This window comes from Chlamydotis macqueenii, chromosome 2 (genome assembly GCF_036417535.1).
Source record: "Chlamydotis macqueenii isolate bChlMac1 chromosome 2, bChlMac1.mat, whole genome shotgun sequence".
In the NCBI taxonomy this organism is placed as follows: Eukaryota; Metazoa; Chordata; class Aves; order Otidiformes; family Otididae; genus Chlamydotis; species Chlamydotis macqueenii.
The window spans coordinates 100,179,870-100,203,440 of NC_141557.1; the positions used below are offsets into that span (position 1 = coordinate 100,179,870).

At 38.9% G+C, this 23,571-nt stretch overlaps 1 protein-coding gene across 1 annotated transcript in view; it reads left to right on the plus strand.

Moving 5' to 3' along the window:
* The first annotated feature begins 11,594 nt into the window (after nt 1-11,594).
* The window catches only part of MBP (myelin basic protein), an 89,673-nt gene continuing 77,696 nt past the window's right edge, over nt 11,595-23,571 (plus strand). The window contains exon 1 of the mRNA XM_086740536.1: nt 11,595-11,663. Within this exon, the coding sequence (XP_086596662.1) occupies nt 11,610-11,663 (54 nt within the window). The 5' untranslated portion in view covers nt 11,595-11,609. The remainder of the gene's footprint in view (nt 11,664-23,571) is intronic.

A 23,571-nucleotide genomic window follows, 5' to 3' on the forward strand; every position in this document is an offset into this window, starting at 1 on the left:
AACAATGTAGGTCTGTTTGTCTGTCTCTTTTTTAGTTTTCCCCTGACGGATCACATTGGTGACTCACAGTTACCCTGTGATCAAGTCAGACTGATGTTTCCCCTCGGTATCTTCTAAAACGATCCCTGGTTTCCCACATCCTGTGTGAGTATGCCAATCACAAGCTTATTATCTAATGGTATGGGTGACCTCCTGCTGTAATGTAAAAGAAAGGCAGGGAGGGAGATCTTACAGTGGTTTCCACTCTGTCTTGTGATAAGCCTGAGCCTGATGGTTAGCATTTTCTGTGCCTGAGAAGGTCTTACTTCAGCAGACTTAGGATGGCAGAGAAATAACCTCATTGTATATTAATGAGGTTCTGGTGTAAAATCATATGAAGCTGCTTGGCCGTGTCATCGTGGCTGGAGCGTTATTTTGTATGACTGATGGCAGGAGTTGAAGTCCATGAAGCACTCATAAAATAAGAAACGAGATGTCTGTTGTGATTACAAACCCCAGCATTATGTAGCAGCTGGGAACGGGTTTTCAGAAATACAACTCAGGATTTAAGTTTCTAATGTCTGCCTAAGCTGAACTGGGCTGTAAGTATTTTTTCACAAATTGCCCTTTACTTATCTCTGCCTTTGTTCTATATCTGTAATATAGGAGAAAGGTTTAACTCCTAATCGCGTGTTTTGTATACTTACGTTGCTAGACTTTTAGGGAAGGAAATTCCTCACTGTCTTTGCATACAGTCTGGAATGAGACCCCCTCTTGGGTGAAGGCTGTGGACTGCATCACGATTTTAATGATGGTATTTGAAACATTTTCCTCTTTTAAAAACATTCAGTTAGCAATAAATGTAAAATAGCTCATCCCCATACTTTACAACTGCAGCTTGTTCAGGAACAAGATATTCTTGTGATGAGTGCTGTGAAAATTATATGTAAGCTTCCATAACTTTTAATCATATTTTAGGTATATTTTGGTAATCGCCTTTGAAAATGAATACACTTCTAGCCTCCTTATTGAAAAACATATTTTCTCACTCCATTATTTTGACATGTTGCCAGGTTTTGTTATCTTTTTTTTTTTGTATACTGAATCTGATGTAAATGGTGAACTGCATTGGAAAACTATGCTGAAGAAACAAGTGTTTGGCTTGTCACATTCTTTTGTCTTACTTTTAACACGTAATAAGCAGTCTGATTTGCCTTTTAATGAAAGGGGGGGAAATAATTGTCTTGTGTACATTTTGTACTTTCTCATGTTCAAATCAAAATTTTTCTCTGGGTCTGTTATTGTTCTCTTCAATAGTAATTCAGTAATGACTGGTTTTATACTGATTTTGTACATAGCCTGGATAAAAGTTGGGAAAGCAACATTAGTATGTGAAATTTAAGATTTAGATAATTTAGAGTATAATAATTGTACGATAATTGTATCAGGGTGATGTAAAGACTTAAGTGGTTTCTCATGCAGATTTCGGTGCCAGAGTTGCTGCTGTTCCTCATGAATTATTTAAAATTCCAAGTGGAAAAACTCACAGCTGAGTGACTATAACCTGCTGAGCCTCTGACCTAGATGACTAAAGCCCAAAATACCTGGACTAAAATTCCATTTGAAAATAAGATGGATTTCTTTATTTCTCAGACATACAATTATCCTTAGCAAAAAATAATTTTGCTTTCTCTGTTCAGAAGGGAAAACAAAACATTGTGTCATTGACAGAGAAAATCCCGAGGTGGTGTCATCGTATCTGTGTTTGCAGATAGACATTCACAAGCACAGAAAAATAAATCACTTTGTTCTTTATTTCTTTATTGATTTAGGAGCAGAGAAATTTGCAAATCCATACTTAAGCTTCATGAGGTGTCACTTGAAATGGTTTGCTATGCAGGTTGCAAGCTGGAGGGCTGCCTTGTTCGTGTTTGTGCTAGTGGGCTGCAGAAAATGGTAACCTGTTAGGAGGCTGTCACATGAACCTTGAACCTTGTTGCATATTACTCACAAATGAAAATATTGAGGACTAAGTCTCCATCAAAATATTGGAAAAATTACTTTCAGAGCATAATCTCATGCATGAACCCTCAGGAAATGAAGCTAGTAAAAGAAAAGGCAAAAAGAAGTGAGAACTATTCTTAACTATATGCTTATATTTCTCACTTTTTGTGCTTTTTGTATTTTTTTTCATGTCAGAAAAGAAAGATTGGATTTTGTGCCTCTCTTGACAGTGTGTGGGAAGGGAGGGACATGACTTTACAGCAGTAGATTGAGCCAAGAGGGAGTCAACTTGGAGTAAGGTGAAAGTCAGACCCTTTCGTAACATCAATATTTATGCCAAATGTAACAGAGAAGCGTTTACAGGAAACTCATCTCTTGGTTGATAAGTTTACAGTATAGGTAGATTATATATGAAGTCAGAACTTCAGGGAGAGAAAGTTTGGGCAGAAAAAGGCTTTCTCCTCCTTTTTTTTTTTTCTTTTTTTCTTATTTATTTTTTTTTTAATTGACTTATTTAATTGAGAAGGATATAGTGGTTCCGTGTTTTCTCACACCAATGTTAACGGTGTCTGGAGAGGGTGAATCATCTTCTTGTCCCCATCTGTCAGGCTGTTGGGTACGATAAGAGAAGAGCCAGCGTACGGTGCCTTTGATTTGTGTGCGCTTAGAGCTGCAGGTGTGGGTTTTGTCATCGGTCTCTACAGTGTGTTAATGGAACACTGGTCATCAAAGTGGCTGTGTTCACGGGGAAGCTTAGGTGACCTACCTCACTTTAAAAGGGAAAATACCCTGTTCACCTTTCAGAGAGAACTTGTTTTTCTAAGCAGAGAATGGGAGGAAATAGAGGACTCTTCAAATACATCTTGTTTGTCTTCTCATGGTATTTTTTTATTTTTATGTGAAAACAGATGTTAGGTCTCATCTGATTTCAGAGTACCTTGATCTCAAAAACTGAAAGTCTCCAAGTAAAAAATAATGTCACGCGTCTGTACAGTTTCATGATTGCTCTGTGCTTTTTCCTCTCTGGTACTGGTAAGATTATTACTTTGGCCTGAAATTCTCTGTGATTTGAATTTGAATTTAATTCTCTTCTTCTTTATTCTGGTTAATACTGCACTTGTGTTATATATTCTTTTGTGCTGGTTTATCTTTTTAAAAAATATTTTAGCATTTAGGGCAAGTGTGCACCTTTTAGCTGTTGGCTCATTGAGGCCAAGAGGAGAAGTCCACAGCTGTGGAGGTGACCTCCGAAAGGAAATACGGTACTTTAGAAGCAATGATAGTGGAAGGTGATGGTATTAGGAGTCTATTGCCTATCTTTACAATATATAGGATGAGGTTATGATGTATCTCAGTTCTTAGCCGTTCTCTCTATATCTTTCCCTGTTCTAGTTTTTTAGAGTTTTTTAATTTTTTTTTTTCATCAGAGAATTTATTTTACTGCAGTGCCAAATTATTTTGTCTCTGGAGCACACAGGTGCTGGAAAAAAAATCACCAATGATTACATGCCTGATCCTTCTCAGAGGATTGGGAAAAATTGGTCCTTGCTTCTAGGTTTGTATGCCACATAGACTTAAACAGTCCTCCAATATGAAAACAAACAAACAAACAAAAAACCAACCCAGCCTGTTTTGTGGTTGTGTTGTGTGTAAAAGACAGTACGTAGCAAATTAAATGAACCTGTTGAGATTAGTGACTGACATAAAAATAGACAAATCAGTCTTAATTTCATAGGAGGGCAACATTTTCTTTTTGATATAGGTCCAAGGGATGTGTATATTAGACAAATACATGGTCCTCTCTGTTCCCTAGACTGGGAATGGCTGTGAGACATAAGTATCTCAGCAAACCCACAGAGGACATAGAAGGAAATCCATGTTTTGTCAAGCCCCTGAGGTGCAGGTGCTGCGGTAGAAGTGCAGCAGGCAGAAGGAATGGTGTGGTCGGGTGCTTGGATATGCTGGGGGCATCTATACACTGCCCCAGATCTTTGGGGTGGTACCTACAGCTCCCCCGTCAAATGCACTGGCATCTGGCAGGAAATTTCCTTATGACCTTGCAGGTGGATTGACATAGAGGTCACCGTGCTCCGCTATTTGTAGTGTTTTGAAGGCAAACAGTAAGCATGTGGCTAGTGCCATTTGATGATAATCACTGACGATTTGTGTTTATGTAAGGGAGTGCAGATATCAATGTGTGCAAAGTGACATTAGGTGAGCACTTCGCTGTTTGTGAAGGGAAGCAGAAAAGCCCTCTTGAAAATTTGTTCTAAAATTTTATCTTTCCTAGTTCTTAATGAGTGGGATGAGGCTGATGGTGTTCCAGCAAGAAGAGTGGAGTGGGTTGGAAGAAGAAAGAAAAGGAGAAACCTAAGCTAAAGAAAATAAATATATGTGGTTTAGCAATAATTGTTTTTACACACTGTTGTCTATAATCAGGTTTGGACTGTCCTTAGCTGTGCTGAGGTGAGATTCCTGAAAATCACATGCTTTTACAAAAAATAATATGCAATATCCTTCTTGTTGGCAATAGGTAGAGGAAAATTATAATCAAAGGAGTCAGAAAAGATTTAAAAAAAAACCTTGGATCTGTCTGCTCTGCTTACCCCATGGCATTTTTAGGAAATAGCTTGCAACAGCGTTCTTTCTGAGAATATATTCTGTCTCAGTGTTGTAGCCTTTCTCCTGTGTCGTACTGTTTGCATAAAACTATAAAGAAAATGAAATAATTGTGATGTCCTTTGCAATGATATACGAGGTGTGTGGAAATTATTGAGCAACTGTGCTCACACTGGGGAGTGCTTTCTCAGTCAAAGAGTGTTTCAGGACTTCGCCCATCTCTCAGAGGGGTGGTTTTCTAGGTCTAGGACCACTACTAAGGCGCATACAGTTGCCTGTAAACATGGGGGTTGCTGTGATGTCTAGATAGGCCAGGAAGGGCAGGAGTCTGATATGCAAGGCACCGTACAAGCATGATTAAATACACCTGTCAGTACTAAACTTCTGGTGACTTCTGTGATTTAAATATTACACTCACCACTGAAATCTTGGTTTTGATCATTCATAATAGAAATGCGTCTGGAGTAATGTATTTTTTTTTTCCAGGAAGGGTTCTTCAGAGAAATGTCATTGTGGAAGTCAAAAAATGAAATAAGGTTTGATCTAGCAAGGATTGCACACTTTCACGGGTAATGAAAAATTAAATCTGCCCTAAGTAATGATGAAACTTGTAAGGCATATAAGGCACTATATTTTATGAAATAATTTAATGCTTGAATTAAGGGGGCAGGATTCCTAGGAAGGAGTTTGCCCATGAGGCAGGTTACTTTTGTGACGTGGTTTCTCACATCTGTCTCTGAAGCACCTGGCTGTGGCTGCTGATGGAATTACCTGCAGGTCACTTGCCTGTGCATGCTGGAGGTTTTCTTTCTTGGTACATTGTAGTGCTAGGTTACTACGACGAGGGAATTTGGAAGAAACAGATAAGACATGCCCAGTGTCTCAATCCATTTTGAAAAAAGGCTGAAGTGAAGGGCTTCTTTCCAAAGATGTATATCACACTGAGAGCCTAAAAAAAAGCCCACTCAGAGATTTCAGTCTCGCTGGCAGCCAAGGCTGGGCAATGTGTCAGCTTGCTTCCCAGGAAGATACGTAACCAGGACCTGACACTAGGAAAAAAAAAAAAAACCCTTTTGCATGTTGTTTTGTTGGGTAAGTTTGTAATTAAGAGTGTACATTAGAGGGCTACTGAAATTAGAGAGAACTTGCACATTTCCTAAAAGTAATTACACTTTTTTATTTTGTCTAATGAAATCTGGATATAGTAGTAAAATGTAATATCTACTTGGATAAGAATAGTCATTCCTCAAATATTTTTATATTCTGTGGTTACCCTTCCCATGTGTGAATAAGGGCCGGAGCACTTGGTAAACATATCTAGCATTGTAGCTTTTCCACCATTATCCAACAACATCAGTTTGTGGTGAATACATATTCCTAGATAAGGTAATAATTATGTTCTGATACTTGTAAATATGTAAGTACTTGCATACCTTTATTATTATGCGTAGTTCTCTTGAGTCATAATTAAGTGTGTGGGAAGAGGTAAGACTGAACCCTCATTTTACATAACTAAATTACTCTTCAAGGATCATATTTAACAATCCATTTGCAGCATCCTGTGATTTACATTTGGTAGTTTATGTATTTTAATACAAAGTATCCATTAATGTTCAGTAGAGGTGCTCCAGGTGTATTGGCTTATAGCCTCTTGTAACTCCTGAATGACAGCTGGTGAGCTGTAAACCAGCTCCTGGGCTGAAGTTCATAATTTGTATTTAGAATATAAAAAAAAAATTATAATATCCTGTGAGCTATTACAGGGGAAGGACACTCTTTAGAGTCTGATGATTGCAAGGGGTGAACTTTCCTCATGCTCCCATGACTGAGTAAGAAAATGCTGTTTTGCAGTTAAAACAGTGTAACCTGCAGAAAGTGATACCATTGAATTTCTTGGCATATTCCAATAGTTTAGAGAAGCATTTTTCTACCTTTCAGTGAAAATTCTAAATCATAATGTAAACCTCTTTATGGGACTGTGTGTGTCTATGAGAAGATGATTAGAGCCTCTTTTCAACTACAAATATCCCATTTAATTTTGCCAGGCAAACTAGAATGGACTAAAAAAAAATTGATATGATGATACATGTTTCTAAAACCCTGTTTTTAATCAGCTGTTCAGATGAAGATAAATAAGCTACGTGATCCCAACATAGGTGTATTTTTATAGGTATTGTTTATGAATGTGATGCATAGGACTGAATTTTTACATCCCTTCTTGTGTTTGCTTTTTGGTTTTATTTTGTATTTGGCAAAGAGCAAGGAGAAGTTTCTCTCCTTGGGTAAGGCAGTGGCCTTTCTGTAGTTGCTGATGGTCAGAGTGTGGCTTCCTCTTGTGAAGAAAGCGGGAAAGCAGCTTGGTCTGGGCTTCCACCAGGTTACCTCTTAGACTGACTCCGTAAGAAGGTAAATTGATGGGAGGAGATGCTTTATTTTATTTCCCCAGGCAAAATCCCTGGGCTGTTTTGGGAATTGCTTGAAGCAGCCTGGATAGCGGGAGTTATTTCTGTATCAGTCATCAATTGGGAAGTGCCTGGGCCTTGGGAGCTGCACTGACTCAACTCCGTGCGTGGTCATGGCGTCGCACCGAGGTGGCTGGGTGATTCCGCTGGCAGTGGTGGTTCACAGCTTCCTACCATCGTTCACTTGCTTCACCCAAAAGCATTGTTAGGTAGCCGAAGTGTTTTCAACTTTCAGTCCTGTTAAATCAGTTTTCTTGCACAGTATGTTATTTCCTGAGCCTCTTGGACAGTTTTAATATTCTGAAACCCACGGTCCTGGTAGGCAGTTTCGTAGGGGAGCTGGTGCTGTGCTCCGATTGCTGCAGACCTGCGTGCTGTCCCCTCTCATTTGGTGACTCGAGCTCATGTGCAAAATCTTGCATGTCACAGGATTTACGAAGCTTGCAGGGTTTCACCGGGAAGGTTTCAGGCAAATACTGTTGTGGTCATAAACTCAATCTCATCCTCAGGCCTATTTTGGCGGTTTATTGTTAGATGTGATTCACATTGGATTCACAGGTTGCTGCATTTCTACATTACTTCTCTATTTGCATTGTTTTGGAGCTTCGTGACTGTTCTTGTGGCTGTTTATCAGTGCTAGAGCATGTACGGATTCCTCTGTAAACAAGCATGTTGGATGATCAGTTGACTGACATTTGTTAGTAAGTGCAAGAAACTGCTTCTTTGCTATATTCAGAGCTGCTTAGTCTGGCAACCTGTATGTTATGAAGGTGACGAAAAAGAAAATGCAAATATTTTTCCAGCTCAGATTTTTTGAATAGTTGGCTGCAAGTTCCCACAGAGATCATACAGTGAGTAATCCCATTCAAGTCAGTGACTCAACTCATTGCATAAAGATTGGCACAGGTAGATCCTGAGCAGTGTGGTCCTCTCGTGAGAGTAAGAACCAAAATCAGTGTTCAAGACTTAACACATCAGGATGTACTGGCATCGTGAAGTGAAAATGATTCATGTGCTCAGCTTTCAATCAAATGAGACAGACTTCTGCTTGAGGCTAAAGGGAAAAAATAGGGTTTTTTTTTGCTGTAAATTATTTTAATGTTTACAGGCTTGTGTGCGTATGTTTTTGCTTCCTAATCAGTTGTCTACAGCACAATTGGCGCTATATGTTTCCTTTCCTAATTTTCCTAATTCATATCAGATCTTTTGGAAGCCTTTTTTTTTTCAAAGGATTACTCCCAAAGGATTAGTTCTCTCCATGTAATAGGTATCATGAAGAATTCTGTAACTTTTAGGATATTCTTCCTATCCAGCTCATTGCTTTTTGTCCCTTTGGCTAAAAAGTTGCTTTATCTCTACGTAAATAATTTTTAGCAGGTACCTATAGCTAACTTACCTTGAGTTTAAACATCTGCATTCATTTGTGCATGAAAAAGATGAAGTAAAATCTAATTGTATTAGTGTTAGTTTCTGGATAATGAGGTGAGAATAAGAAGGGGTCGATCATGTGAGTTTTGAGCACATGTTGCCCTCTGACACATTCAAAACAGTAATGGAAACAGAAGTGTGGATTTACACGCTTGATCAATGCCATGGCTTTCGGCTTTTAAGTGTGTTTCTGTAGAGGAACATAAGATTCGGCCCAGATGTAGATGTACTTTCAGACTGTCCTCCTAAACTTTGAGTAGCATTGTGCATTTCCATTTCTCCAAGCCTATTTTATTCCTCCTCTTCCGTGTGTAATGTTTAGCGTCTTGCTGAAGGAATTATGCACGTGGGAATCAGGGTGCATTGATCAGCCATTTCATACGCTTCCGCGTTTGCTTGGTTTTTGTTTTGGTTCCTTTCTTTGTGCAGAAAACTGGCCTATCATTTTCAGGTATCAACAGTGTAGCAGCATGGAAGTTTTTACTGCTTTTCTTTTCACTGGCCAACAAATTATTTTTTAAACATTTATCTGGCTTAGTTTCACAGCATAGCTCGTCTCTATCTGGTATCTTTTTCTACCTTGGCGTTGCAGGACTGGGACTCTGCTATGCTCAGCATTTCATCCATACAGGGTTATTGTTCCTGGAGCGTTACCCCGAAGACACCGGGGAGACAACAGGGGAGTAAGGAGGACACTGATTAAAGATCTGGTTTGGAAGCCTTATGTTGGCTCCATAATCTTGTTTACTTAAACATACATGTATTACAGATCAAGTTTGACAGTTAATGTTTCAATAAATGGCTGGAAGCGTAACACTCGGAACATTATGCCTTTATATTCTGTTGCAGGCATTTCCTATAGTTTTGTATTCCACTCCGTCTCCCTTATGTTGCAAAGCATGTGGTGTGAGAGGTGAGCTGCTGCTCACAATTTATAGAGGAAAGGCCAGTTTGAGGTAATTCAGCTCTGAAACCCAGTATGTATGAATTTATTATTCCTTGAAAATTTTCATAATCTCACAAAACTGTGAATTGGTTGTGCTGATTTCACAATTTGAAAGGATAAAGGTTTTTCTTTTAATCTTTTATGCAATAGATAGTGCTGTTTGTTTGTTTTTTTTAAAAAAGTATCTGTTCCAATTTGCCAATAAACTCTGCCTTGAGTACACTTACTGAGTTTGGGTGGTTTTTTAATTTTCCCTTTGTGAAACCATAGAAGTGGATATTTCTGAGGAATTATTTAATTGGATACAGTGCTATGTGGCACTTCAATTTTAGAGTGAATGGAATTCAGTGCATGGTCAAATGAGCGCTGCAGACCCTCACTAATTTGAAAATTTATCATCAGAGGGGGAATAAATCAGTCTCTCCAAAAGTTGCGGTAGAGATACAGGACAAGATTGCTTTTGATAAAGTACACTTTTCTCTGACAGAAAGTCAGAAGTAATCAAAGTTTCTATCTTTAGAGTATTTTGGTACACAAATCAATGCGTGTAACTGGATTTATAACTATATTTTTATCTTCTACCGAGTGTAACTTGTTAATAGCCTATTGTTTTACTTCATGTGTGTCATAGCAAAGGTCCGGTTGTCCTTTTCTCCCAAGCCTTTTCCTGAGATTATGCTTAATGAAATAACTTAGCCCTCTGATAGCGAGCGTGTTGTGGCAGGATTTCTGATGCTGAGGTTTTATGGTATATATCTCTGTTTATGGCAGAGTCATGGCGTGTTACTGTTAGCACCAGAAACTGAACTTTATTACCGAAAGTTCAGCTCATAATTCTGAGAGAAAGAAGTCCACTTGAAACTTCTTTTGCATGTCATTTCAAGTTTCAGGACTTTAAATGCTACCTTGCACTGCATTCAAACTGGCTGAAGGCAGCAGCTGTGTATAAGGTCCCATGCAAACACATGCTTCTATGAGAAGAAATAGGCAGCAAAACCGCAAGTGTACTCTAAAAGCTGAAATGTGAGTGTTGTGGTTTAACCTACATAAGCTCTCTTGAAGCTGAGATACAACAGGATGAGCCAGAAAATACAAAGGAAGAGTTGTCATTCCTTTCTCATGTGCTTGTCATGAAAGACGTAAAGAGCATACCCATTCTTATCTCCACAGCAAATTGTTAGCAGTTTAGTGTGGTGCTTTTTTTCAGTAATTGCTGTTTATATAATGACAAATGTGAGTTTGAAAGAACTTTCTTGATCTTTTATGGAATTTTTACAGTTACAGATGATGTGATACGTATTACACTGTTTTGAGCCCCCAACATAAGAAGGACATGGAGCAGTTGGAGAAGGTCCAGAGGAGGGCCACGAAGGTGATAAAAGGGCTGGAGCACCTTTCCTATGAGGACAGGCTGAGAGAGTTGGGGCTGTTCAGCCTGGAGAAGAGGAGGCTCTGGGGAGACCTGATAGCGGTCTTCCAGTACCTCAAGGGGGCCTACAAGAAAGATAGGGAGAGGCTGTTCAGTAGGGCCTGTTGTGATAGGACCAGGGGTAATGGTTTTAAAATGGAGGGAGGTAGATTTAGATTGGATATTAGGAAAAATTTTTTTACAATGCGACTTGTAGAATACTGGAAGAGGTTGCCCAGAGAGGTGGTGGAAGCTCCATCCCTGGAAACGTTCAAGGCCAGGTTGGATGAGGCTCTGAGCAACCTGATCTAGTTGGGGATGTCTCTGCTCCTTGCAGGGGGGTTGGACTAGATGACCTTTGAAGGTCCCTTCCAACTCTAACCATTCTATGATTCTATGATATTATAAATGCAATATCAAAAGGCAGGGCCTCTATCTAATTTCTAATCTAGTCTTGTTTTATGTGCAGATTTCCCAATAAACACTTTATTTTTCCTCCTCTCATTATGCCTTTTTTTTAGAAGAAGGAAAGCTTTCTGGTATTGCTTAGATTTGCAAAATAGACCAGATAAGCTTTTTTTTTTTTTTTTTAATTGGTATCTCTCGCAGATCTTACCTTGGACTGTAAAAATGCTTACTGCATGAGAACTATCTCTTTGTTCTGTGTAAGATGAAAAATTAATTTGTATTTCAGTACAAATCTATTGGTTTCAAAAATGCTGTTTTGATTTTATCGTTTCAGAATTTGAAGTTCTGGTGATCCATGATGGGGAACCACGTAGGAAAACGAGAACATAGCGCTGACAAGTCTACCAAGGTAAGTGTAGAAAACTGAAGAGGCAAGACTGCCTCAGAAATATGTATGTTATGAAATATATGCATTTTGTTAGTACACTAGTGTGTTTACCAGATCATTTTCACCATTACTATTTTATAGTTGTCACTATTAAATGACCTTTTTTTTTTTTTTTTAAAAGGGTTCTATGATATGTGGCCAAACCAGGATTTTGCTGTGCTGGATTTAATGAGAAATGTGATGTTTTCCTGTGTCAGATCCATAGCTGATAAAAAGCTTCTCAGTCATGGTAGAAGTGAATTAAATGAACCTTAGAAGCATGATATTGCAGAAATTTGTAAAGAGCCAGGCAGCTGAATTATTTTCTGTGTGTTGACAGCTTTCCATTTGGGCGGTCATTGGCTTTATCCATAATAAAGAGACTACACAGAAATGTGTAAAATAAGAGAATTCTAAAGAAAAAGATTTTGATTTCTAAAGAGAAATCTAAAGAAAATAAAAATATCCGAGGAGATACAGCTTTAAAAATCTCCTTCCCAGAAAAAAAAAAGATGAAACTGTCAAAATGTTCATCAAACGTTAGTATTAGCTTTCTAAGCCCCTGCTGACACTGTTGTGCATTTTGCATATAATGTGGTATTTGGTTTGCCTTGTGATAATATCTTGTTTGTTTGTTTGTACCGGAAGAGAATTCACACATATATTAAAAAAAGACATCTTTCTCTCTATATATATTAAAAAAATGCTTCTTGGTGCTAGCTGTTGCTGACTTCCCTCCACCCATCCCCACCTAAAAATAACAGTTTACAAACTGTGCTCACACTGTATAAAACTGTTGCCCTTCCTGTTGGACAGATGATGTAAACAGATAGTTCTGTGCTTTATCTGGAGGAATGTGGGTATTTTGCATTGCTGTGGCAGATAAGCAGCTATCCCTAAAAGGTATGCAAGCTAGAATTGATACAGTTATTAGTTCTTTGCCGTCTCCTTTAGGAAAATACATAAGCACACTGGAAGGAATAGGGAGAGAACAGCAGGAGGAGAGGACAACTGGCTACATATGATTTTGGTTTGTGTTTGTGCAGTATTTTGCAAAATAGTTTTGTGGCCCAAATTTTCAGTACAAACAATAGTACGAGTCCCAAGTTGTGGTCTTGTAGTGACTGATCGTGTAGACTTCCCCTCTAGAAAACTCTGATGTGCAGATCCAGCAAAGTCAAATGCACCAAACAGATGTATTTAGCCAAATTTCTGACCAAGGGTGTGAGGTCCCGCAGGTGTGACACGAGGTGTATACAGAGCTTGATGGGCCCTTGTGCACCACGTATCCCTTGCTTTCATCTTTGAGGACAAAATTTGATTAGAAAAAAACACATCATAACTTCTCTCCTGCTGTGGGATCATGTGTATCTGATGCGTCTGGGTGGCAGGTGAGTGAGTTGTCGGGCACATGGGACTTCATAAAGGAAAAGATTCTTCCAACTGCAGTAGCTTATGCAATAGATGCATTTTGCAGCGGTGAGCAAGAGTCAGGTGGCCATGAGTCTTGCACTTAGTGTGTAAGACAGGTCTACAAGGAAATGGATTGCTGCAATTTTTTAAAAATTCCTTCTGTTTCCTGATTAATTAATGGAGAATACTTGATTCTGCAATCAAAGTAATAATCGTTAACCTGAAATATTTTTGAAGGGGGTACTTATTTCTGTAGTAATATCTTCTGTCATTCATCCTTCTAGAGTGACAAAAAAAAAAAAACCAAAACATAAACCCCTTTAAAATAGGGAAGGCTTGATCACAATCTCCCTTTATGCCTGTAAAACAGTAATCATGTCACAAAAAATAATAAGGCCACAGATTTAAAGTCAGGAAATATATGGTTAAGGTGCTAGTATGTATTCCACATAACTAGCCAATCTTGATTCTGTTCTTACAGGTGGCATTAAAGTTACTTACTGGCAGTAGTAACCGTATGTTGTACTTTTTTCTTTCTTTTTTTTAAATTTTGCTTTTCTTTTTTAAGCTGAAGTAGCGCTTCCCCCCCCGCCCCCCGCCCATGGTCATTCAACAGAGCTGTAAATTAGAACTATTTCCCCACTAGTCTTTTAGTGTGGTATGGGAGACAATTGCTAAAGACTTGCAGAGACTGTAGTGGAAATGCTGAACTGCCTCTCCTCACTCTTAGCCGCAGAACTGCAATGAAAGAGGCTAACATTTTAACGTTTCATTAAGGGTCTTTCTAACATTCATTTATTGTAACTTCAGACTCTTTACTATATTTCTTTTCCCAAGCAGTACCAAACAACAACATCATTTTAGGCAGCTGCTTTGAACTTGTGATGTCAGATCTGCTGCACAAGCACCGTACTGGCTCCTGAACTGACAGACCAGTTCTCCAGATGGCTATTTTATATATGGTGACATTAGAGAGACTGTGGCAACCGTAGCTCTTAGTTCTCCAATAAATGTCCTGTAATACAGCAATGATTGTGGGGTCGATTTTTTTTTTTTTTTTTGAGTTGACATCTAACTTTGCTTTACTTTCAGTAAATTTGGGTATTTGAATTACAAAATTAGAAATAGAGATCTGGAAAGCAATTATTTCATCAGATGTCTAACATGACACGAAGATGCTTTCAAATTGGGAAGTATGCAGAAGTCAACAAGATGTCTTCCCATGCTGTCATACTTGTTTCAAATTATTTTTCTTCTGTTGTTTTTTAAATATGGCAAGCTACTGTGATTATTTAATAAATAATGACATCTTGTGAAATTCATTGGATGCTTTGAAAAGTAGTTGATCTCTTTGACCTAAATAATGCCAAAAATATTTACAAACCCTCATGTTTTACTCAAAGCAGTAACATACTTTATCTCATTTCTGTCAGATTTCTTTCTCTTGCATTTAATGTATCTGCATTTTTTTTATAATTTTGTAAGATACATAAAAACTATTCAATGAACCCAGCTGTTTGTCTTCTTTCTTTTTACTTTGGATGGTATTAGACTTTGCAGTTTGCTTAATGCATTAGTAAATGTGTAAGTACTTATTTTGTTTAACTTTGTTCTTAGTGTTAATATGTAGATTTAAACTTACATAAATATATCTAAGAACAACAATAACGAAAGAGTAGGCTGTCCTTCATGCCTTGGGTTTCTTTAAGTTCTTGGAGAGCTAAATGTATAAGAGTAGAAAGAGCAGACAATGGGAATTTCATTTGTTCTTGTTCGACGTTCTAGTTGGTCTGTGTTAACTTGGCACCACTAAGCTATGAAGTGCCACGTGCTCTTTTGTAACGACTAAAGCTGCCTGTAAGTATTACAATAGCTCAGTTCTCCACTATTCTCCGATTTGATTGTCTCCCTCAGAATTCTGCACAGCACATATATTGTCATCCCAAAATTATTTAACCTTCTTGATACATGTCAAAATTGTCCCTTAACTTCATTGATTGTTTGGGAAGATGGGGTTGAAAGGAAGGTTTCCGTCATTGCCCCATTTATTCTACAGCAACTACCAAATGCACCAAGTCCGCAGAGTCTGGTTTCCATGTGTTTGAGGTCACATAGTACTGTGGGGAGCTGGAAACCAGGCTTGTGACCTACAATAGAAGATCAAAACCCAATGCCCTGCCATGTCAAGAGATTGCTTGAGAAACTTACACAGGCCTAGGACATGTTTGATTATTGGAAATATTGGATCATCTGCCTATTTCATGTCCTTGGTGTACTTGGGGTGTGTTATAAATAAACACTAAGGAATCAAAACCAATTGCTACCTCTGATGCCTAACTCTGAAAAACTTCAGGAAATGTGAATTGCTACAGTATATTCCTTTCTCACAGGCCCAAATTGAAAAGAGATTTAGTGATGATAAGGCACTCAGTCTACAATTTAATGTCTTGTTTGAGCTAAAAGCTATCTGTTAACAATGACCGAGTCTTGCTGTGTAGTAAACTTAGGAAAATCTTGTCTTTAATATATATGTCTTATCCTATGTAGATTCTATAATGTGTTTTGCCGTGGTTGTTTTGGTAATTTTAAACACTGAGAACCAGTTAGTTTGTTAAGAAGAACTCAGTTTAATTAGTTCAAGCTGAAAGGCTAGGGTGAGCGTGTATCAATGAATCAGATGGTTTCTATGCTGCTGCTGAGGAGACTCTGTTTTCTTTTTCCCCAATTATTTTGCTAATGTTCAGAAATTTGCACCTTGCGCAGCCTTACTCCTGATAACATTGGCAGATAGTTTTCTAGCTCTCCCTGATGAGAGGGAGGGGAAATTCTGATGATGGCTGGCTGAGTACGGTAGTTGTAGTGTTGATCTCATAGATGGCTCAACGATCTGTGAGCAAAGGGGTTTTCACACTGATCTCATCTGATGCCCTACCTTTCATGGGTGAAACTGCTTACAGACCTGAGCCATATGTGTGGTTTTTAACAGGTGCTTCCTCTTATGCATCATAAAGTATCAAGAAAAGAAGAAAAACCCCAGCAGATGAAGTAATTTTATTTGCTTTATTAATTGCTCTGAAGTGTTATTTTAATAATATAAAAGTTTATTTTTTAATACTTACAGTTTGAGAGATACTTTACATATGGATTATGTGGATTTTGAAGTCTAGGATATGCTTTTCTGTAAAGAAAAAAAAAAAAAGGAAACAGTAATGTTGAGAGTCCCAATGTTTTTTGAGAGCTTTGATGAGCATTTTCACCAACCAGTGTTACAGGTTACACGCTGTAACAATTCTCATGACCAGCCAGTGTCTGGTTAAGGCAGTGCCTGCTACAAGGAAGTGCTGCTTTTGGAAAAGACAAATCCCTTTCCAGGGTGTGAAGGGAAGTTCTGGGCAGTCAAGTTAAGCAAGAGCAGTTCAATTTGATAGATGTCGGTTTTCTTCAGATTCTGCCATCAATGTAGATTTGGCCTTGAGCAAATCCTTTTGCGCTCACTTTATACTCCTATTTAATTTCTTAACCTTCATACTTTCTAACTGGATTTTTTGTTGGGACAGGTGCAGTGTCATTCTGTATTAATAGTAGCACTCAGAGACCTTGAGTGGAGCCTTCAGGCACTGATGAGCTTCAGCTAGTGAGATGATATCATAGCAATACAGAAATGACTGTACTGCTTGAAGCCTCTGAGAATGCCAAGTATGCAGTAGCTATAACATCTGTCCTCAAAAATTAACTTTGAAACCATCATTCAGTATGGTATTGGACGTCTGTGTCTAATGTTTAAGTAGGCAAGAAGCTCTACTGTAAAGTTAAAGGGAACAATTTATGTATGCAAATCCAAATTACATGTTTGAATACTTGACTGTTCATTAAACTCTTCATAAAATCATAGAGTAGTTTGGGTTGGAAGGGACCTTCAAAGGTCATCTAGTCCAACCCCCCTGCAAGGAGCAGGGACATCCCCAACCAGATCAGGTTGCTCAGACCCCAATCCAGCCTGGCCTTGAAGGTTTCCAGGGATGGGGCATCCACCACCTCTCTGGGCAACCTGTTCTGATGTTTCACCACCCTTGTTGTAAAAATTTTTTTCCTAATATCTAATCTGAATCTACCTCCCTCTATTTTAAAACCATTAACACTCATCCTATCACATCAGTCCCTGCTGAAGTTTCTCCCCATCTTTCTTGTAGGCCCCCTTGAGGTACTAGAAGGCCACTATGAGGTCTCTTCTCTTCTCAAGGCTGAACTGGAGGCCTGGAGACAGGCCCAACTCTTTCAGCCTGTCCTCATAGGAGAGGTGCTCCAGCCCTCTGATCATCTTCGTGGCCTCCTCTGTACCCTCTCCAACAGGTCCATGTCCTTCTTATGTTGGAGGCTCCAGAACTGGATGCAGTACTCCAGGTGGGGTCTCACCAGAGCAGAGTAAAGAGAGAGAATAACCTCCCTCGACCTTCTGGCCACGCTGCTTTTGATGCAGCTGAGGATGCTATTAAATTCAGGCACTGAATTTAATACAGTCAACTGTAGTTATAATATTTACTCTTTCTAGTGTCTAAGATATAGTAAGCTCATTGTAAGTTATGTGTGGAAGATAAACTGTCCCTGAATCAGAGCTGGTACTTTTAGACATCCATATTTCCCTTTGTTGTGTGTATACGAAGGGCACTGAACATACAGTGCTCTGCTATGCAAAGCAACTGGTGGAAGAGTTAAAGGTGGGAGGTGAGGCAGATGGGAGTGAGGAGCAAGTTCTGGTCACTTCCACAGCACATGCTAGTAGTGTTTAAGGAGTTGCTCCAGTTGTGAATTCTTGGCAGTACATCTGCTTTTCAGTGAGTAAATATGTAGGTAATGGTGACATAAAATAAGTTGAGAGCATGTTTTTCTGTTGTGCACACAACTGCTAAGTACTCGTCTTTCATGCGAGGCCTCGAGCTGGTTGAGCTTGCATGGGTGTGAAAGGAAGAGGCACAGTCGCTGTGGTTTTGGCTGGGGAGGAGGTAGGGTCCTGGGCTTTGTTCTCCCACCCTCAGCCTGCAGAACTGGCTAGAAGAAGAGGGAAGTACACTCTGTACTTTCTAATATCTTGTGCTTCAGATGCTGTGCTGTCGTAGTGTAGTTTGCTATAGTTCACTTCTTCTTGGCTTTGATACAGAACTAGATAAATGTCCTGTCGAACGAGTTTAATGACAGTACCACCTAAATTAGCACGGAGTTGGAAGAACAGGGCTGTAATGCGCTCCCCATTCTTTGTGAACTCACTGTGAACTGTTTTAGTTGCTGAGATGACTTTTCTAATAAGAGTCGGCCGGTGCTTCAGCCTGAGAACATGTTGTTCAGTGTTTTAGCATCTTCACATCGGAAAAATGAAGGCTAAGTTGTTTACGTTTTTAATCTTGAGGAAGCAGTAAGTGACATGGAGATCCTGAAAGGGAGCAGTATCTTCCTTCCTCACATAACCTTTTTGTGCTTTTACTGTTGTGCTGGTCGTAAATCTGCATGCGACAATGTGTTGCATCACTTGCTCTGGAAGTAGGTGAGGTGGGTCAAAGTAACAAACTAGAATTTCCATTAGTTATATTTGAGAAGAGCCTAAAAAAACCTTTTCCAGTAATGTATTACTTCAGAATGCAGTTATATCTGTTAAATCAATTGTGAAGAAGTGCATTCTTCCTGTTAGAGAGACTACCAAGCTTTACCTATGGGTACTCAGGGCCAAACCACAGCAGAATCTCCAGTAACTAAGACAGTGACTGCTAAATCTGTCCTGTAGCACTTATCAAAGTATTAAACTGGTGAAAGTTCATTTTTAAGTTTGTCCTATTCTTTTTCCCCTAATGCTGGTTCTGTTCTCTTTGATGCTCCTGGGAAGCAGCTGGGAAGAAGAGTGCTGGAGCCATGTTTTGTTTTAATTCTCAATTTCACACACTTGTATTTCTGATAGCGTAACTGATGGTGCAGCTAGATCAGTGTAACCGGTTTTTAAGTCCTGATGTTACACTATGCATTGGTACAAAGCCTGCTGAGCTCTGCCTCAGCTCTGCTCAGACCTGGTGCTAAATGTTCTGCCATGAGAAAAGATGAGTTCCGCAGTGCTAAGGAGAGTTGAATCTTGCTCTCATTTGCAAATTCAGCAAGTGTGAAATGGACATCAGAAGTAAAAAGGTACAGGGCTTTACCATACAAAGTGTCACTTTAACAGTAGCTTCTTTTTGCGCTTCAGAAGCTGAAGATGAATTTCTTACGTAATTGCAGTTATTTGTACACTGAGTAAATTTAACTTGTCTGCGGTTACGGTTCAAAACCTGATTTTTCCACTTTGAGCTAAAATGTCATGGAATATTTTTCACTTAACTGTCTCATGCCCTCTGCTTTAAGTTGATGGAAATACTTAGGTAGCATTTGCTGGAGAAAAAAAAAGATGTTTTCCGAGAGGAAATTGAACAACCTTAAAGCAGAGTAATATGACTTTATTCTTGATTGCTGAGATAATATTCACTCTTAAAAACAATCTGATCTTTCAGATTGTGCATCCGCAGCATCCCGTGGATGTGGCCATAAAAATATCAAAATTCGCATAAAGCTGAAAGCCACAAGATACATAAATGTGCCCTGGATAATTAGGAGGTCTTCTGAGAATCAATTATAATCAAAAAGAGACAGTAATGGAAATCTTGCATTTTTGTCACCATGCCACAGTGACATTCAGGTTGGTGTAGCAGATCTTAGCTACAGAACTGAAAGATGAGTTTAGGAAGGCATTGGGGCACACAACTTGCTCGTGAACTCTGTACAGCTCAAAAGCCACAGATAAGACCTAAGAGCCAGAAATCTTAGCAAGTCTATCACCAGTGAGATCTATCCTTAAACAAATCACTTATTATCTAAACAATAGTCACCATTTTTGGATCCTCAGTTATTCCCATTTTATGTAAGAGCTTCAGGTTTGTATTCGCTGTCTGGAAGTGCTGAGATTTTCAGATGAGTTATGGAAATCCCAATGTACTAAAAGCATCTTGGTTAAAAGATACTATCTGAGACTGTTAGGTTGAAATCTGAGTGATTATTTTTTTTTAAACTGGTTTTGTGGTCATAACTGACTTACACGTCTAGCACATTCTCCCAGCCTTTCACACACCCCTTCCTCCTTCCTCCCTTTATCGTCCTGCTACTCCTTCTGACACCAATTTCTTCCTGCACACTACTTCCTGTAGCATCTCCGTCTCTGATGCAGTCTGAATTCAGTGCCGTGTTTTGATTTTTCTGAGGCAATAGAAATAATACTTAATTGCTAACAGTGCAAGTTGCACACTCGGAAACAATGAAGAGATGGCCAGCTAACAGGCAGTCTGATCAGGAAGGTGGAAATACTGCAGAAGGAAAGAGAGAAAATTTGCACTTTTCTGACATGTGCTCACTTGAAAAATTATTTTATCTTCCGACCAGCTGTCTCTCATCATGTTGGCATATGACCTTCAGCAACTATCCCAGCCTACCACAGTGCATTGCTTTACAAAGCAATCCAGCAGTGTAATTGCCAATATTTGAAAGCTGAAAATCAAAACTGTGTCCTGTTATTTTTATGACCAACTATCATCGTCATTTATATACTGTTTTGTCACAAAGTTGTGTTGCTTTTTTGCATTTGTACCTTGTACCTGTTAAAGAATTTGTTTTATGCAGAAAACAGAATAATTGCTGTTGAATTCTGCGGGGAAACGTGGCTAAAAGTTGTCAACGGGAAGTGGAAATGTGTGCAAAAACTTTAAATACCACTTTAATTCCATGTATGCGTGTATATATATGGATGCATATGTCCATATATAAAGAAGTACAAGTGCATATTTAAATATGTATATATAATGCACATGTATATTCAAGTATAGATACTCTGCTTATATCCCTGTATAGCTGCATACATGCTTACTGTTTGAGTTTCAAAAGGCAAGACTGGTAGCCTTCCGCCCTGGGAAGTCTGGCTATCCATTCTGCTCTTCCCTGAGAACTACAGGCTAAATGTGTCCTTAACGCTGAGCCAGAGCTTTCTTCTGCAGATGAAACTTGCCTTATGGTACACAGTGATAAAGCCTGAATAATCACTGTCTTTTTTTTTTTTTTTTTTTTTTTTAACCTATGTCTGAAGTTCCAGACAATCCTATTTTTTTGAGACTTGACAGATGAAAGGTTGATGAATGTGAGACTCTGAAAATCTCAAGTCAGTGCCTGTAACAGTTGAGGAATGTTTATATATGATGAAATATATTAAAGATAAATACATCTTAGTGTTCTAGGAAAGGCTCCAGAGCTCACAGTAGGTGATACCCACTGCATTAAGTAACAACTGTTTTTTTCTTTGGTACGCTGCTACACAGACAACCCAGTACATTTGGGGTGATTGATGTTACTTCTGGAGCTCTGTCACGTGAGAAGAGATTCTAGGTCAAAAGCTGTACATAATGAAGACTAAAAACTTTGGTTTTTTTCCGCTGGAAGAAATAACTTGCCTTATGCTGCAGGATATTTGCTGATAGGTGTCCTTACCTATGGTGTGGTGCTAATCTTCAGTTTCTTTCAGAATCAAATCTGTGTTTGGAGAAAATCTATGTTATAATTTTATTTGAGATGGATCTGAACCACTGTAATTCATTCCATTCAGTCTGACTTAAATGAAGCATGTTTATTTGTAGCTGCTGACAATGCGGACCTGAAGATTTAGCCTTAGGATTCCTGCAGATTCATTTACTTGACAAATTGTTCTTGATGTTGATACTTTTTTCTACAATTCAATATTTTACAAAAATATAATTCTTAATAAGATGTTTTTCTTTGTATTTCCTTCAGCTAATTTCTTGCCTTATAAGTAAGAGTATTGGTAAGTAGAAAAAAAATATGTGAAATGTCTATTTAAAATTAAGCTTTGACATTTTTCCCTCAGTGCTTTGTGTTTTACTTTCTCGCAATCCTCTCAGGAGGAGAAGGAATGTAACTCAGTTCTAAAATTTCTTCTATGTGCTTCTGCCTGTTATACCCTTCTCCTTTCCTCTGGCATCTGGTCTGTTGTTCGTTATTTTATTATTCTATTGTGCTGTGCTGTATAGGCACTGTAAGGATCGATAAAACCATCTAAATGTGAAAGTTGTATGGAGTGTCAGGGAAAGGAGACCAGAAGATCCCTGTTGGTGGATGCATTAAGTTGGGATAGGGAGCTCTGGGTTCTAATACCCTCTCACCAGATTGTCCAGGTGTCCTAGCCAGTGACCTTTAACTCCAAGTACACAAACAGATGGGGGAATGAGTGCTATGTCTGCTTTTTACCAGAGATGCTGAGATCTTTCAGGCATCAGATTCTATTGTACGCTTTTGCAGAAAGAGTTTATAATGCAATAGCATAATGCAGTTAGTACTGTAATAACACTGTATTGCCGTGTTGAGTCACCTGATTACAGGAGAATAAAAGATTTGTGGCATTTTGGAAGCTTACGGGGCTTGACACATAGACTTTGCATCAACTAAATTGCATGTCTGTGATCACTTCGGATTCAGCAGCCTCCTGCTGCCGTATGTAAGGGAGAGGAGACCCTCTGAACGTGGTGCTCACAAGGGAGGTGGCTCCACCAGGAGCAGAGGGCCTTGGCTTCGATCCCAGCTTCTGAGCACTGGTCTCAACAGTTGACGAGTTGTTCTGGTTTTTTGCTCTGATCAGCTTGCTTTAACCAATTAGGCTACAAACCGTGGGCTGACGGAGCAGGTGCAGAGCTGCTTTCTTCCATGCAGAGAGCCAGATGGCCAGTTAATTGTCCCAGTCACTGAGTAAGACTTGGCCAGGTCTCCTACTCTGTTCTCAATTCTGCTGCTGTGTTGCCAAGCTGGGTCTTGTGGCTGTAAGAAAATGAGGACTTCAAGGCCATCTCTGAGCATCTGGACTTCTCTTAGTCATGATTTAGTGTGGTTAGTTTGAAACCTTGAAATGGTTCTTTGCTGATTTTTGTTTTCTTAAACAAAAAAAAAAAATGCCTGGTGCTTAACAGGAGTAAAGACTTGTTGGTCTGAGTTAGGACACCTTGCTTGTTTCAGTGTTGTTAGTATGGAGATATGGTTGTGACAGAGAAAAAACTTTAAGTAGGAACCCATATTTTGAAGGATTGATTCTCAGGGATTTTGCAAGGAGAACTTTTCTATCTTTTGAGTTACCTGTTACAGGACAAGAGTTGTGGTGGTAATTTTGAGGGAAAGAGTATTTTGATCTGCCTGAGTTTCTAGAATCCTTTTTTAGGATAATTATTTTTAATTGTTAGGAAAAAATGGGAAATTATTATTTGAATGCTGCACTTAAGGAGATGCGCTAGACTGTAAGGGGTTGTAAACTTGCTAACAGAATTGCAAATGAAGTGTGTTTGCTTGTCTGTATGCTTATGCTTAGTCACCCAGTGTAATAACGGCAACTATAGTTTACGTGTAACCTCTTCATATGAATGTG